Here is a 16,930-nt window from a genome sequence, read left to right on the forward strand (position 1 = left end):
AAGTTTCCAGAGAAAAGCGGGAGAAGAGTAAAGTGGAGAGACGCGACAGACGCATTTATTACGGAACAGGGAGGGACATATCTGCGGGAATTTCTGGTGAGAAGGTCAAGTGATCATTTTGGAACCAATCAGAATTCAGATTGAGCATAAACGTCACGTGTAACCAGGTAAAAGTGCCTCTCACAGGTTGTGAGCTAAACAAGGCAAAAACGAAAGTAAAAGATACTGAGGTAAAACTAGAATGTCGACTGTTTTAAGTGATTAACTACCAGAGATGTAACATAACTCCACAAGTAACACATCAAAAACATAAAGTTACCCTTACACAGCGCTTTTATAAGTTTATTTCCACTTTACAAGCGTTTTATATCTTTAATATAGCCGAGGAGACGCCACCTACTGGTTTCATTGCTAGTATGACAGGACTATTTAGACACAGGATTAAAATGTATCTAAAATGGGATTAAAAACTGCATAAACCTGACTATACAAACACGAATTAATCCAGTTAGTCTAAAGATATAACTTTAATAACTACAATAATACCCTTAAGTAGACTATATCAGCAAAAATATAGACTTGATAGCCGATTGAAAAGCTGCAGTAGTGAAATTGTAGCACTATTAGACTCCATGTTACATACAACAGATAAAGGATCAGGTTTAATCTGATCAAACCCTGAGTTTATGATGATGCTGAACTTTCACTGACTCTCGTTGATTCAGTCTAAAATGATCTTTAAAGAAGCGTGTGTAGTCAGCGTTATATACCAGTGTTATTAAGCCTCCTGAAGCTCTTTTACTTTGTAGCATCACAACAAAAAACACATGAGTCAAATGACATCTTCTGTTTCTCTTCATACAGCAGATTCACACTGGATTCTTTCATGTAGCATTTTGAAGTCACTGTCCATCGTTTGACATGTTTTCACAGCAAAATTATGCACAAAAGACAAAAAATGCAATATTAAATTAAACAGTATTATGCATTAAAGTTACATTCTCACTTAGTTCATATTTTTGTCCTGTTTCCCCAAAGATGAACTGGACTTTAACTGTGACTTTAGTTTTGACATGTAAATATAGGAAGTTAAGTGAACTAACCTGTTTTCATAGTTTTCATATTGGTGTTTTTTTCACATCATGCAGCCTTAACACACAATCTAAATAAATATATGAGTCCTGTATAAGTGAAATAAATCAGGTGAATTTGCTTCAGTTGTTCATATCAGTGCGTTATGTAACTGTGAAAGCGTGACACTGAAGTTATCTGTCTCCATGGAAACAAGCAGGTGGTTACAGGTCAGATCTGTGAAGAGCTGAACCTGCTCACAGTAACAATAACATGCACTGACATCATCCGTGATACAGTGAATCCAAAAGAGATAAGTTTAATGCCATACTGTGGAACATTTCTAGACGAGTGGCGGATCCCTCACCATAAAAGTCACGTATTACAGTAACGATTTTATACTCTCTGCCACTGCATCCAACAGATCAGTGTGTGGACGCAAAACAAATTTCTCCAGCTAAACTCAGACAAGACTGAAGTCATTGTCTTTGGTCCACAGAAACAAAGAGACAGTGTGAGCAGTCACCTCCAGTCTCTCTCTCCAAAACCTTCAAATCAGGCAAGAAATCTAAAGGTAATAATGGATCAGACTTGAACTTTAACAGCCATAACAACTGCAGCTTTTTACCTTCTAAAAACACCACAAAAAATCAAAGGTTTACTGTCTAAATCAGACTTGGAGAGACTTATCCATGTGTTTGTCTCCAGTAGGTTAGATACTGTAACAGACTCTCACTGTGAGACGCTGCAGAACATCCAGAACACTGCAGCTCAGGTCCTGACTCCAACCAAGAAGTCCGAGCACGTAAGTCCAGGTGTCAGGTCTCTGCTCTGCCCCCTGTGGTTCAGAGAAAAGACTTTAAAGGGGCTCTGTTTGTACAAGTCTGTCCATGGCCGAGCACCAAAATCCATCTGTGACATGTTAGTGCCACATGAACCATCTGCACTCTGAAGAGCTCAGGGACCGACTCCTGCTGGTGCACAGAGTCAAGACTGAATATGTGCTGAAACCAGGACTAAACTGAGATTTAAACCAAGATTAAACCAGGATTAAACCAGGAACTAAACCAGTGACTAAATCAGGATTTAAACCAGGGCTAAACCAGGACTAAACTGAGATTAAACGACTAAAAGATTAAACCAGGACTAAACTGAGATTAAACCAGGACTAAACTGAGATTAAAACCTAAAAGACTAAACCAGGACTAAACCAGAACTAAACCAAGACTAAACCAGGAGGACTAAACTGAGATTAAACCAGGATTAAACCAGGACTAAACTGAGATTAAAAACAGGATTAAAAATCAGGACTAAAATGAGATTAAAAAGACTAAACTGAGATTAAACCAGGAGGAAATCAAGAAGGAAACCTAAAAGACTTAAACCAGGACTAAACTGAGATTAAACCAGGACTAAACCAGGACTAAAACTGAGATTAAACCAAGACTAAACTAGGACTTAAACCAGGACTAAACTGAGATTAAACCAGGAGTAAACCAGACTAAACCAAGAGACTAAACTAGGACTAAACCAGGACTAAACTGAGATTAAACCAGGAGTAAACCAGGAATAAAACCAAGACTAAACCAAGAGTAAACCGGGACTAAACAGGAATAAACCAGGACTAAAACCAGGATTAAACCAGGACTAAACCAGGAGTAAACCGGGACTAAATCAGGAATAAACCAGGGGTAAACCAGAATTAAACCAGGACTAAACTGAGATTAAACCAGAACTAAACCAGGACTAAACATGGGGAGTCAGCCTTTCAGTTTTTTGCGGCTAAAACCTTGAACATTCTTCTGAACATGTGAGACAGACCTGTGCTCTGACTGTGTTTAAATTCAGACTCAAAACTCTTCTGTTTAACTGAATATGACTGAAAGGTTTTTATTCCTCTGTCTCTTCTCTTTTAATAATTTTAATGCAAATTTTTGATGATTATTTATGTTCTGATCTGTTTGTATTGTGATGTTAATGTCTTTCTTATTCTGTAAAGCACTTTGAATCACTTTGCGTATGAATTGTCCTCTACAAATAAACTTGGCTTTGCCTCTGATAACTTAGAACATTTTCCTATCTGTAAGAAGACAAAGGCCTATTTTAAAATGTCACAAGAGCAGTTTTCACTTCAACATTTTTATTCATCTCAACATAAAACAATATTGTGGTCTTTTCACCTCATCCACGATGTATTCACCTGTTACACCACACAGCTACAAAGAGACAGACTCAACACACACACTTTTTTACAAGCATGAAAAACAAACCCTCAAATTTAAACACAAGTGCAGCTGCCTGATGTTTAACACTTTTTATGAGCTTCAAGTCAGATTTAGAGTTTCAAGATTTCTAAATAATGCAAAAATAATCTGTGAAAGTGAGTGAAAAAGACAAAATGTACAAGTGTATATCTACGGGAACAGTTTGGGGAGGCAGTGTATCATGTGATATTGTAAATAGCATTGGGAAAGTGGTACAATGTAGAGAACAGGGAGGTTTCTCGAGCCGTCCGCAACATAACAGTCTTCATATATGTATTTTTCTAGTTTAAATGTCTTCAAGTACAGTAGGTTTCTAATGATACCCCCCGAAATGCAAGCAGAAGGTGTAAGATGATTTGTAGCGTCGTAACAAAACTTTTTTTCATTTCTGCAAAGTCAGCACCATGGCGTGTCTTCCTGTATAGAAATCTGTCCTAAAAGTATAATTTGACAGTCTCAGCTCTCAGAAAAATGTTTGCTATTTTTTATTACAGTGAAATTTAAAATGTAGCGTCGCATGGCACCAGACCCCCTACATAAGAACAATATTGAAACTTGACATGTCCTCTTCAGTAATATTAGCACCCGTGAGTTTGTATGTAAAGTACACTGATGCATTGTGGGTAAAAACATCATGAGTTCCAGATGCACGATTGAAAAGTGTCAAATTACAAAAACCTGCGATTTCTGATTCATTATGAAACCAGAACAGACACATAAAACAAGTGGCACATTGTCTGTATGTGATAAAATTCATATTGAAGTAATGGGACATGGTTATAAAGATGCACTGTGGAACTTTTCTGGTGGAGGGTCCTTCAAATGTTTTTCTTCATGGAGATGTTATTGCTTTGCCTGGAATGTTTCGCAGTATGGCATTAAAGCTTTCTATCATGGAGACCGAACTGGACCAAGTTACAGGTCAGATCTGTGGAGAGGCGCACTCAGAATGTCTGTTTTTCTCATATTTTTGAGCAATAAAACCACCTGTAATTGAATAAATGTAAGGTAGATCTGATTAATGTCATACTGTGGAACATTTTAAGTTGAGTATCTGTATTCTACATGTCCAACAAGCAGGTGATGCACCTCTAACCTAAAAGTTACACAGTGCACCTTTAAATTCATTTATTATGCTTATTTCAGAACATGTTTGTTTACAACTTGATGATTGCAGTTGTACTTTTTAGGGAGTATCCATTTTGAATTTTCTATCATAATGTCCAATTCCGACCAAAGCTCATTCGCAGCTTTGTGGTTTCACATCAAGCCTCTGTTGGTGCACTTGGTTTTCACTGGTCATTTAATAAAGATAAACAAACCATGATTCAGTCCAAAGTGGAAAAGAAACAGCGACTTTGAACTGTCGTCTGTCAGCTCCAGTGGTGGAAGGTAACAAAGTACTAAAGGAAAAGTACAATACTCAAGTGCAATTTTTAGGTATCTGTACTTTACTTAAGTCAGTTTTACAGTGGATACTTTTTACTTTTACTTCACTACATTTGAGAACGTGTATCTGTACTTTCTACTCCATTACATTTTAGATCTGGACTGAAAAGTAAAAAGTACTTGTGAGACCTGCTGAAAGGGCGGAGACTTTATTTTTAGCACATTTAATTTGAGTTAACGTCACGACTTTGAGCAAAACATATACACAAAAACAACTAGAAAAATGAAGAACTCAATTGAATCACTTAAAATCTGCCAAATTCTTTTTCATCTATTTCATCTAAAAATCGCAGCAAAATATTTTTACTTTTTACTCTTAAGGCTGCATTGTGTTACTTTTCCTGGAGTGTCCATTGAACGCTTTTCTCCATGGAGATGTTATTGCTTTGTCTGGAATGTTTCACAGTATGGCATTAACCCTTCCTATTTTTAAGGAGACCAAACCAAACAAAGTTACAGGTCAGATCTGTGGAGAGGCGACCCCGCTCAGTCAGAATGTCTGTTTTTCTCATATTTTTGAGCTATAAAATCACCTGTAATTGAATAAATGTAAGGTAGATCTGTTTAAAGTCATACTGTGGAACATTCTGAGCAGAGCAATGACATCTCCATAGAAACAAGGTGGTGATGGATCCTTCACCAGAAAAGTTACACAATGCACCTTTAAAGTACATTTTTAATCAGGTACTTTAATACTTTTATTTAAGAACACTTTTTTTTCTTGAGATACTTTAACTTTTACTTGAGTAATCTTTGCCCGTGTATCTGTACTTCTACTTAAGTAACAAAAGTGAGTACTTCATCCACCACTGATCAGCTCTAACCCATAAGTGTGTGTGTGGATCCAGTGATCGTAAACACACGTGCAGAGAAAAGTGACGACTCTGTGAGATGATGTGAAACACTGCACGAGGCTCAAATGAATAAAACACAACTGCTAATATTTTGAATTGTATTTTTTATTTAAGAGCTTAAGAAAAGGCTCACATTCACACAACATTAATGGAAGTATTCCTTAAAGCAAATTCAATACAAACACTAAATATGTATGAAAATATTAAAAATGTCCATCTTTATAATATAACCCAAGCAAATCTATTTACACAAATATAAAGTGGGCAAAAGGAATTAACAGTACAATATATTTACATTTGCAGCATAAATTACAACTTCATGTACAGTAGTGTATTTCACTATTAAATTAAACAGACACGTCTAATAAATGGTTCCATCACTGTTTTAACTGATCCAGCAGTGATCAATTACAAATGTATTTTCTGAAATTACCCAAATGTCAATACAGTTTCAGCCAAAAAATATGACATGATATATTATTTTTACAGACAATGTACGTTCAGTGTCATTTGTGAATCCATTTGAGGAACTGGGGCCTGTCTGTTCATATTTTATCAAAGCTTCTGCTCTTTTCTTTGGCTCACATTTTAAATAGATCAGTCTCCTGTAATGTCTTAAATAACTGAGTAAATATATATACATTGACATTTAAGTAGGACCAAGATATGACAACTCAATACTGATTTCAGTCTTTAAAAACTTGTAACAGACATGATTTAAGAAGTGTTATCTCGTCTTAAAGGCATTTTTTACAGCGGCACTCAAAGTCAATGAGACAATTAGTGGTTTTACTCTTGTCAAACTCCTGTAAAACTGTAAAATATCTTAAATCCAAGTCATACGCTGTTCACCAAACCATTACAAATGTTTTATTTTCTCCTAATCGCTCAAACAGCTCACATGTCACTGTTTAGGATCAAGAGGTTGTTCAGCCTCCTCCTTTTGTCTTGCGACTGGAAAAAGAAAAATAACTTCACTTACAATAATAATCCTAATGAAAAGCAAATATGTATGTACTTGTCTTCCAGGTCATGTGGAGACTCATGTGGAGACTCAGTGTCACTTAAAGGTCTTTGCCTCGTCACAAAGCAGACAAAATGTGAGGTTATATTTTTTCTTACCTTGAACAAATTCTTTCTCGACCTCTGGTTTAGTATGCGCCTGCTTGGGCTGAAATAGAAGCAGTTGAAATGTTTTTTTTATGTTTTCAGTTTAATGCAATTTTTCATTTTTTAAAATACATTTAAGCTTACCTTTACGCCATCTGTACACGGCAAACCCAACAGCAGCAAGAAGAAATACTCCAAGAACGACCACTGCAGCTACAATAACGCCTGTGTAATTCTTTGCTGTTGAAATAAAACATTAAATAAATAAAAACTATAACTGAACGTGCACTTAAAGATTAGTGACTCATCCACACTCCCCGTGTTTAAAAAAGCCCAGAAAACCATCTCTTTAAAACTTTCTTATTTCTTTTGTTTGCCTTTACTCGTCTCTTCATGTAAAGCGTCTTTGAGTATGTTGAAAATCGCTATACAAGTGTTATGTTTTATTATTATTATTATTACTCTGTCTACATCTCCAAAGCTCAAAACACTTTGTTCCATCTTGTGATGTCATGAAGTGGTAGTTTTCAAGTTACAGCTCCTGTTCAGTGGAGATGGGTAATTTCACGGCTCAAATTATCCAAATGATTCCAGCCTAGTGAAAGTTTAGGGAGTTTAAAAACACAGTGGAGACTTCTTGTATTACTACATGACATCACAAGGTGGAACAAAGCATTTTCTGTTTGAGAGAAGAACTAAATATGCAGTGTTTGAGTGTTAAACATGTTTTTGATGATGAAAACAACATGATAACACAGATAGGAAAACAGTGTAAAATGGGCCCTTTGACCTTAGATTTCCAACACATGATTCAACCCTTTAGTCCCACAGAAAGCTGCTCACCGTTGGTCATGATCAGGTCTGGGTGCAGCTTGGTGGGCATGTCTGGAACTCCGGACAACTGGAACATGCACCCGAAGTGTCCCCAGTCCTCAGGTGGGACAGAGGACAGGTGGGACATGTCCAGGTCCACACTCATCTGGAAGGTCCCGTCGTGATTGGGCAGGATCTCCCCGGGGTCCACGCCCTCGTGCAGCTCCACTCCGTCTTTGGTCCAGAACAGCATGGCTCTGTCGGGGTAGAAGCCTGTGGCGTGGCAGGTGACCGGGGACGAGGGAGTCTTCTGCAGGAAGGACACCCGAGGGAGCTCTGGAGCAGGACCACACACAGTTTTGGATCAGAGAAAAGGAAAAACTGTCAAATTAAACACAAAATTGCAGTATTGTCACTTCATATCTTTTCTTTTTTTTTTTTTAAATATAACATTTCTAATACTAGTTTCAACAAAGATCATTCGACCTTCATAATGTTTTTTTTTTTCTCTTATCATTATAGACAATTAATGGAAACAAATCTTAGTGAGTCCAGTTGTTTTGATCTTTATCTTGGTGATAAAACATTACAGACAATATACTCAATATTCACTTTTACATCTGTTCAAAACATAAAATAGAATTTCTATTTTACATTGAATATGCTCACAGTCCAACAATAAAACTATAAAACCTTGAATTAGACATTTGTCAACGTGCTCATGATAAAACACATGAATATATGTACTATTTGTTTAAAACTTTAAAATCTGATTAAAGGAGACATCAAATGTTTGTTTTTAATGATTGTAAATGAAAAAAGAATGTATTTTCTAGAGCTGTAGGTCTTTAGTTGTTTATTAAATCAGTTGGCTGATGGTGTCTTAGTTGAACAAAGTTTTTATAAGTTGAATTATTATTTTATTAAAGATTTGTACATTTTATTTTAAGGATGTATTCATTTTATATTAAGGATTTTACATTTTATATTAAGAATTTATACATTTTACATTAAGAATTTATTAATTTTATTTAAAGGATTTATACATTTTACTTTAAGGATTTTATACATTTTTTTAAGGATTTATACATTTTATTTTTAAGGATTTATACATTTTATTTTAAGGATTTATTCATTTTAAGGATTTATACATTTTACTTTAAGGATTTATACATTTTACTTTAAGGATTTATTCTTTTTTTTTTAAGGATTTATACATTTTTTTTAAGGATTTATACATTTTATTTTAAGGATTTATACATTTTAAGGATTTATACATTTTATTTTAAGGATTTATTCATTTTTTAAAGGATTTATACATTTTACTTTAAGGATTTATACATTTTTTAAGGATTTATTCATTTTATTTTAAGGATTTATACATTTTATTTTAAGGATTTTTACATTTTAAGGATTTATACATTTTATTTTAAGGATTTATACATTTTTTTTAAGGATTTATACATTTTATTTTAAGGATTTATACATTTTATTTTAAGGATTTATACATTTTATTTTAAGGATTTTACATTTTAAGGATTTATACATTTTATTTTAAGGATTTTTACATTTTAAGGATTTATACATTTTACTTTAAGGATTTATACATTTTATTTTAAGGTTTTATACATTTTATTTTAAGGATTTATACATTTTACTTTAAGGATTTATTCTTTTTATTTTTAAGGATTTATACATTTTATTTTAAGGATTTTTACATTTTTTAAGGATTTATTCATTTTTTTAAGGATTTATACATTTTACTTTAAGGATTTATACATTTTATTTTAAGGATTTATTCATTTTATTTTAAGGATTTATACATTTTATTTTAAGGATTTATACATTTTATTTTAAGGTTTTATACATTTTATTTTAAGGATTTATACATTTTTATTTTAAGGTTTTATACATTTTATTTTAAGGATTTATACATTTTATTTTAAGGATTTATACATTTTATTTTAAGGATTTATACATTTTTATTTTAAGGTTTTATACATTTTATTTTAAGGATTTATACATTTTATTTTAAGGATTTATACATTTTAGACACACGACAGGAGAAAGGAACAGGTTTGGAGTGAGTTAGTTTGAGGTTTGGCTGTGAGTTGTGAGTTGAATCTGAGTTCTTTAATCTGAGTTGAATCTTCCTCTGATTATTTGTAGTTTTCTGTATAAATATGTGTCATGGAGTGAACTCGTGTGATCTTTTGCTCTTATCAGTGCAGTTTGGGTCAAATGTCAGAGCTCATGTCACACAACACGTTATCCTCTTTTAGTCGACTCATCAGTGCAGAGTGACTGTCTTTACTCAACTACAGTCTTTGGAGTTTCAAATATGTGTTTTTATTAACTGTGTGAAAAAGAGATTGTTGTTTTTTATTTATTGGTCAGATTTCTGCAGCACAGCCTCTCATCTGTTTTAAGTTGTAATTAGTTTAAACATGTTACCTTTCCTCATAATGGTGCTCTGTCCATTCCGCAGGTGTTTCTTCAGATACTCAACACAATCGTGGGTGATGTAGTTTTTCTGTCTAACAGCCTCTCCGCTCCTCTCCCACTTGTGTTTGGTGGGGACGGCCTCTGATCTCGGAGCCACAAAAGTCTCAGTCTTCAGGTCAAAGGCGATAAAATCTTCTCCATCAAAACCAAACTGAAACCATCCATTTATGTCACCAGTCTCATCGTCCCATTCACAGCCGACATCCGCTGGTGACATGTGAGAGCCTGAAACACAAACATGACAGGTTTTTATTTCACATTGTATTTTGACATTTTGTGTTGTTGGACATAAAACTATAATACATGTGTTGTTTAGTCATGTTTTCAAAGTGATTTTAAAATGATGAATCTTATATAAAAGTGCACGAGCTGAACAGATGTGTTTTCTCCTGGACTAAATGGAACTGAAAGAGAAATAATAATAAAATGGACTGAAAATAAATGACCATATAATACAGCACTAATATAAACAATATAAATGTTTTTTTTCACATACAACATGAAATTGAACAAGATGAGCTGTAAAAAGTGAAATCAGACAAACCTTCAGTCTGGTTGAGGCGCTGTTTCACTATTTCAGTGTTGCCTTTCATCACCTGCTCACCAACCAAACTGATCTGAGTCTCTGTGTCCCAGTACTGTGGATCCTCCTCTGTGATCTTCTTCATCCACTCCTGTTTGGGCACTGCTCTCTTTGTGTTACTGTCATAATGAGTGATCTGAAGGCCATTCACATAACCAACTTCAATGAACTCTGGGAAGTTTGGAACATCATTTGAAGAAGTGGTAAAATACATCAGAGAATGAGTCACTGTGAAAAGAAAAACACTGTCAGTTAAAAATACAGACAAAACAAATAAAAAACAAATAAAAGTAATGAAATGTTTGTCCTTATATAGAAAAGTATCCACTGTCAATTCTATTATCATTCCTCAATTTCTATATTTGTTCTTGTCACTGTCATCTCCATCACAAAACGTCTTTAAAACTTATGATCAGAAAAGATTCAAAGAAGAGTTTTGTATCATGATTTTAATTATTGGAGCTTTAAACGGCTCAACTTAGAAGCCTCATGTTTGTCCTTCAAAGCATCAATGGTCCCAAACTTGATTGAAATACAGAGTGATGCACAAGTATTTTGTAGGATAAAACTGTAGACTTTCTTACAACAGATGCCCTCCCACTTTTTATACTCAGACAGTTTGATTGTAAATATATCGAGTGTTACAAAAGAAAGTCTGCTTCATGGTGCTGCTTCCAATTTGATAAACCTGAAAAAAGAGACGACCTTTTACAATAGTTCATATGGTTCAGTTCAAATATTGGAATAGATTCTTTTCTTCTTTTTGGGCATGTATGTTTGTGATTTGTGATGTGATGTTTGTGTTTGTGATGTTTGTGTGTTTGTGTTTGTGATGTTTGTGTTTGTGGTGTTTGTGTTTGTGGTGTTTGTGTTTGTGATGTTTGTGTTTGTGATGTTTGTGTTTGTGGTGTTTGTGTTTGTGGTGTTTGTGTTTGTGATGTTTGTGTTGTGTGTTTTGTGTTGTTTGTGTTTGTGATGTTTGTGTTGTGTGTTTGTGTTTGTGATGTTTGTGTTTGTGATGTTTGTGTTTGTGGTGTTTGTTCACTCAGAGAATCAAATCATCACAACACTGGGAACAAAATGAAGCAACGAATAAATCAAGACTTTCATCAACTATAGTTTGTAAATCATCAACAAAACATTCAAATTGGAAAAGGAAACAAAATAAACCAACAAATAAAATACAGTTCAGTAAAGATGATTCCTTCTAATAGTTTCAGAAAGTGGGAGGACACAGTGGATTGACCTTTACATGGGACGGGATTTTGAAATTCATTTACCAAACAAATGCTGATGTGTAAAATAGATGTTTTTTTTTTTTTTTTTTTTTTTTATCAAAATGCTAAATAATCTTCTTCCTACAGTAAAAAAGTTCAAAAAGTGGAGTATGACAGAGAGAGATGAAGGGCGTTGTTGCTGTTTGGAAGTGGAGTTCACTGAACACTTGTTTTGGTGCTGAAATATTGTCTCGTTATTTTGGAGAGAAAATGTGTTTAGAGTTGACTTCGTCTTTTAACTTGGATTTAGTCTCTACTTTACTGAGAGACTTTCAAAATAAAACTGACCTGCTTCTTTGAATTATTACATCGGGAAAATGTTTTATTTTCAAAGCTAAAAATTGATTCTCACTTAATATTAATAATTTTTAAAATATATATTTACCAATTTTTAACTTGAGAAAAGTAAACAACTGAAACAGACAACAAGGAAATAAAGTATAAAAAGAGACAGGAAGTTCTTAAATACTTGGGACAAAATGACTTTTGTGCATTTATGTGCTCATCTGTTTGATGTAAATGTAGTAATTATGACTTATGAATTATGTATTCATACTAATATTTGTATTTATCCATATAAAATATCAATAAATACAATTCAAATACAAAGTCAGTACTTAAAAATAATTTAATCATTATTTAAAGTTAATTAATTATTTAGATTAGTGAACCCTAACCCTAAAATATAAATAAGAATGGAAATATAAGTGATCCTTAAAACTAAGACAATTCATATTTTTTATGAATTACTATTATTATTAATCATAATGAAAATAATACATTTTAAAAATTAAAAAAAAAAAGAAAAAGGAAAGGACAGAAAGTGGGGAAAGAAAAAGAAAATGTTTTTGAAATGACGCCTTAAGTTTCAAGTAAAAAGTAAAAGATGATGAAAGGAAATGATGATGGTGAAAATAATATTAGTTAAATTTAGTGACTAAAAGTGTTTATTAAAACTTTAGAAAAAATAAAAGAGAAAGGAAAATGAAATGATAAATTGTCTAAAATATAAATGCCAGGGGGCTGCAGAATGGTTTACTTATTTTTATTTATATTTTTTTTATTTCAGTTTGTGTGTTGGGGAAGGGCTGGGTTATGAGGACTTTTGTTGTTTTATGTTTTTGTGTCTTATTTTTATGTTTTCTTATTGTATTTTATTAAATCTTATATTCTACTGTCTTTAATAAACAATAAGCAAATAAAAAACACTATTTGAAGCACTGTTTAGACCCAGTTTAGTCCTGGTTTAGATCTGGTTTAGTCCAGGTTTAGTCTTGATTCAGTTCTGGTTCAGTTCTGGTTTAGTCCTGGTTTAGACCTGGTTTAGTCCTCTTTTATTCCTGTTTTAGTCCTGGTTTGGACTTGGTTTAGACCTGGTTTAGTCCTCTTTTTATTCCTGGTTTTCAGTCCTGGTTTAGTCCTGGTTTAGACCTGGTTTAGTCCTGGTTTAGATTCCTGTTTTAGTCCTGGTTTAGACCTGGTTTAGTCCTCTTTTATTCCTGGTTCAGTCCTGGTTTAGTCCTGGTTTAGACCTGGTTTAGTCCTCTTTAATTCCTGGTTTAGTCCTGGTTTAGTCCTCGTAGTTTAGTCCTGGTTCAGTCTTGGTTCAGTCCTGGTTCAGTCCTGGTTCATGTGTTGTAGTCTCTGCTTTATGTTCTGTAGGTGATTATAAACAGTGTTAATGTGATGATTCTGCATCATTTTGAGTAAAAAAAACAAACAAACAAAAAAAAAACCATCAAATATAATAGATTTTTACTGGCTGAAGCCTTTATGTTTGTACTGAAAGAGAGTTTTTTTTTTTATTATATAAAAAAAAAAAAAACTAACAATCTATATGACACCTGTGTGTATTTCGGCAGGTCAAGTTGAGTATGTGGCTTTTGGAGGTGAATTATTGCCAAGAAATAGTCCAATTAATCCCATTTTAAGAAGAGTTTTCACATTTGTGCTTGTCTGTGGCTCATGGCTCCTCCTTCTATAAACGACAATAACACTGGAGAGGGAAACTGTTTTGAGTCAGAATTAAAGAAAATGCAGCAGGAGATCATTAGACCTACATGTTTGTCAAAACTGATGATTCAAATTTCAGAAAAAGTTGAAAATGATGCCCATTTTCTGTTGGAGGATCTGCCACCTGCTGGTCTCCACAGAGATATTATTGCTTTGCTTGAAATGTCGCACAGTAGGGCATTAAACTTGGCATTAATCACCTTGAACCTGAACGCCTGAGAGGTCACAGGAGCTTTATACTGGTCAAACTACCTTTTTCATCTTTGCGCTGTATCTCCTACTGTATTCCAACTCTTTATAGCATAGACATAGAGCTATTTTACTATATTTACTTTTACATGTCCAAAAAAAATCTGTACACTTGTATATTTATGTATTCATGATCTATTTGGTTCACTGATTATTAAAATAAATATTGTTATACTGTAATGTGTGAGCTGCTGTGTCCAAGTCCCTGTGGGTCTAGTCTAAGTGGTTTTATTGCTCAAAAACACATTGAAAAACAGACATTTAGTCTAATGCCATACTGTGGAACTTTCCTGGCAAGTCATCTACAAGTTAAGACATTTCTACACTAAGTTGTCATATTATAATATTTGATTTCCAAGTCTGTGCCAAAGTGAAAGTTTGTGCGTAAAGGCTCCTCTGTAGGACCACGTTACATGTAGAACTATTTGGGTTCAGAGACGAAAGATGTAAAAAAAATCTTGTTTCACTTGTGTTAGACCAAAAGAAAAAGAACCAGGAGCAAGATGAAGGACTAAACCAAACCTTGGAATAAATCTGGACATAGTTATTGCTAGTGACAAGAACAACACGCAGCAAAAGCAAAGGCCTACAGCGTCCACAACATGTCCAAATAAACCTGTGTAGCTCACGATTTATACACTTCTTATTCACAACGGAGCTGACATAGAAAGAGAAACGTGTTCAGAAATACATAATGAATTAAATAAATTGCCAAATAAAATAATAAAAACTAGGCCTACGTAGATAATTTAAAAAGAATGAAAAACAAAACAGGATCAGAAGAGAAATTAAACTACTCACTTGAGGCGACGCCATTTAGATGTAGTCCTACTCCAAGGAGAGAGACCAAAACCAAAATATTTAGGAGGAACATTGTAGAAGAAGTTTCCAGAGAAAAGCGGGAGAAGAGTAAAGTGGAGAGACGCGACAGACGCATTTATTACGGAACAGGGAGCGACATATCTGCGGGAATTTCTGGTGAGAAGGTCAAGTGATCATTTTGGAACCAATCAGAATTCAGATTGAGCACAAACGTCACGTGTAACCAGGTAAAAGTGCCTCTCACAGGTTGTGAGCTAAACAAGGCAAAAACGAAAGTAAAAGATACTGAGGTAAAACTAGAATGTCGACTGTTTTAAGTGATTAACTACCAGAGATGTAACATAACTCCACAAGTAACACATCAAAAACATAAAGTTACCCTTACACAGTGCTTTTATAAGTGTTTATTTCCATTTTACAACCATTTTATAGCTTAAATATAGTTGAAGAGACGCCACCTATTGGTTTCATGCTAGTATGACCAGGACTATTTAGCCCTAGGACTAACATGTATAAACTGCATAAACCTGACTATACAAACACTAATTAATCCAGTTAGTCTAAAGATATAACTTTAATAACTACAATAATACCCTTAAGTAGACTATATCAGCAAAAATATAGACTTGATAGCCGATTGAAAAGCTGCAGTAGTGAAATTGTAGCACTATTAGACTCCATGTTACATACAACAGACAAAGGATCAGGTTTAATCTGATCAAACCCTGAGTTTATGATGATGCTGAACTTTCACTGACTCTCGATTCAGTCTAAAATGATTTTTAAAGAAGCGTGTGTAGTCAGCGTTATATCAGTGTTATTAAGCGTCCTGAAGCTCTTTTACTTTGTAGCATCACAACAAAAAACACATGAGTCAAATTACATCTTCTGTTTCTCTTAATCCATCAGATTTACAGTGGATTTTTTCATGTAAGCATTTTGAAGTCACATTCCATCATTGCATCTATGTCCATGGATTTTTTTTTAAACTCGTAATTAGTTTAAAACATGTTACCTTTCCTCATAAGAGTGCTCTGTCCATATTTCAAGTATTTCTTCAGATAGTCAACACACTCATGGGTGATGTAATTGTAATTGTGATAGTTGTGATAGTTGTTATATGGTGCACTGCCTCCATCCTCTCCCACTTGTGTTTGCAGGGAACAGCATCTGGTCTTTCACATCGTATTTTGACATTTTGTATTGATGGACATATAACTATTATAGTGACTATTTTTCCACAACAACTAACAAACAAAAGCGGTGAGCAAACTTTGAACTAAACATAACTCATCTAATCACCTTTGGGCACCATGGGGCTGCTCACCCACTGCACCAGACTACAGAGTGGCAGAGGAGCTCACTTTCCAACAGGCTCCTACAGTTCGAGTCAAACAGTGAGAGATACAGGACTACATTGATACCATACTCCATACAATTGTTCAACAACTCACCCTTATGTAACAGATAACTCTATGACCTGTCTGCCATCACATAATTTTTGCACTGTCTTCCTTATGACCTCTTGTATATAGCTGATTTGTTTTTATTACTTATTTTAACATTTTTATTTTGACTTGTATTTGATAATGCGTTATTTGACACCTGTCTCTTGCTGTCTTTTTTGCTGTCGATTTAGAATTTCTTATTACAATTTTTTTTTGTTTTTACTCTTTGTTAATATAATATAAATTGTGATGTGTGAGCTACTGTGTCCAAATTTTTTCCTTTGTGGATCATTAAATTTTGTCTAAGTCAAATATAGCAAAAATGCCTAAAATTTGCAAATTAACCAAAACTAAATGAGTAAATTAATGGACATAAAAAAAATAAACAATAATTTTTAGTGTTGTTCAGTAGTTCACCAGCAGAGGCGCACTTTCAGGAGCAGAAGGATTTTGTGGCTCCAATAAGTTACGC

At 34.0% G+C, this 16,930-nt stretch overlaps 1 protein-coding gene across 1 annotated transcript; it reads right to left on the reverse strand.

The window, feature by feature from the left end:
- Positions 1 to 5,722: 5,722 nt before the first annotated feature.
- Positions 5,723 to 15,149, reverse strand: LOC129411356 (class I histocompatibility antigen, F10 alpha chain-like). The gene is made up of 7 exons (XM_055162044.1): positions 14,990 to 15,149; positions 10,611 to 10,877; positions 10,016 to 10,291; positions 7,592 to 7,897; positions 6,893 to 6,988; positions 6,761 to 6,809; positions 5,723 to 6,592 (listed from the first exon to the last, which is right to left on the reverse strand). The coding sequence occupies exons 1-6, from the start codon at positions 15,123 to 15,125 to the stop codon at positions 6,790 to 6,792; spliced, it is 1,101 nt and encodes a 366-aa protein (XP_055018019.1). The 5' UTR covers positions 15,126 to 15,149; the 3' UTR covers positions 5,723 to 6,592; positions 6,761 to 6,789.
- Positions 15,150 to 16,930: the final 1,781 nt, after the last annotated feature.

This window comes from Boleophthalmus pectinirostris, unplaced genomic scaffold (genome assembly GCF_026225935.1).
Source record: "Boleophthalmus pectinirostris isolate CB_2022bp ecotype Guang Dong unplaced genomic scaffold, ASM2622593v1 HiC_scaffold_4, whole genome shotgun sequence".
In the NCBI taxonomy this organism is placed as follows: Eukaryota; Metazoa; Chordata; class Actinopteri; order Gobiiformes; family Gobiidae; genus Boleophthalmus; species Boleophthalmus pectinirostris.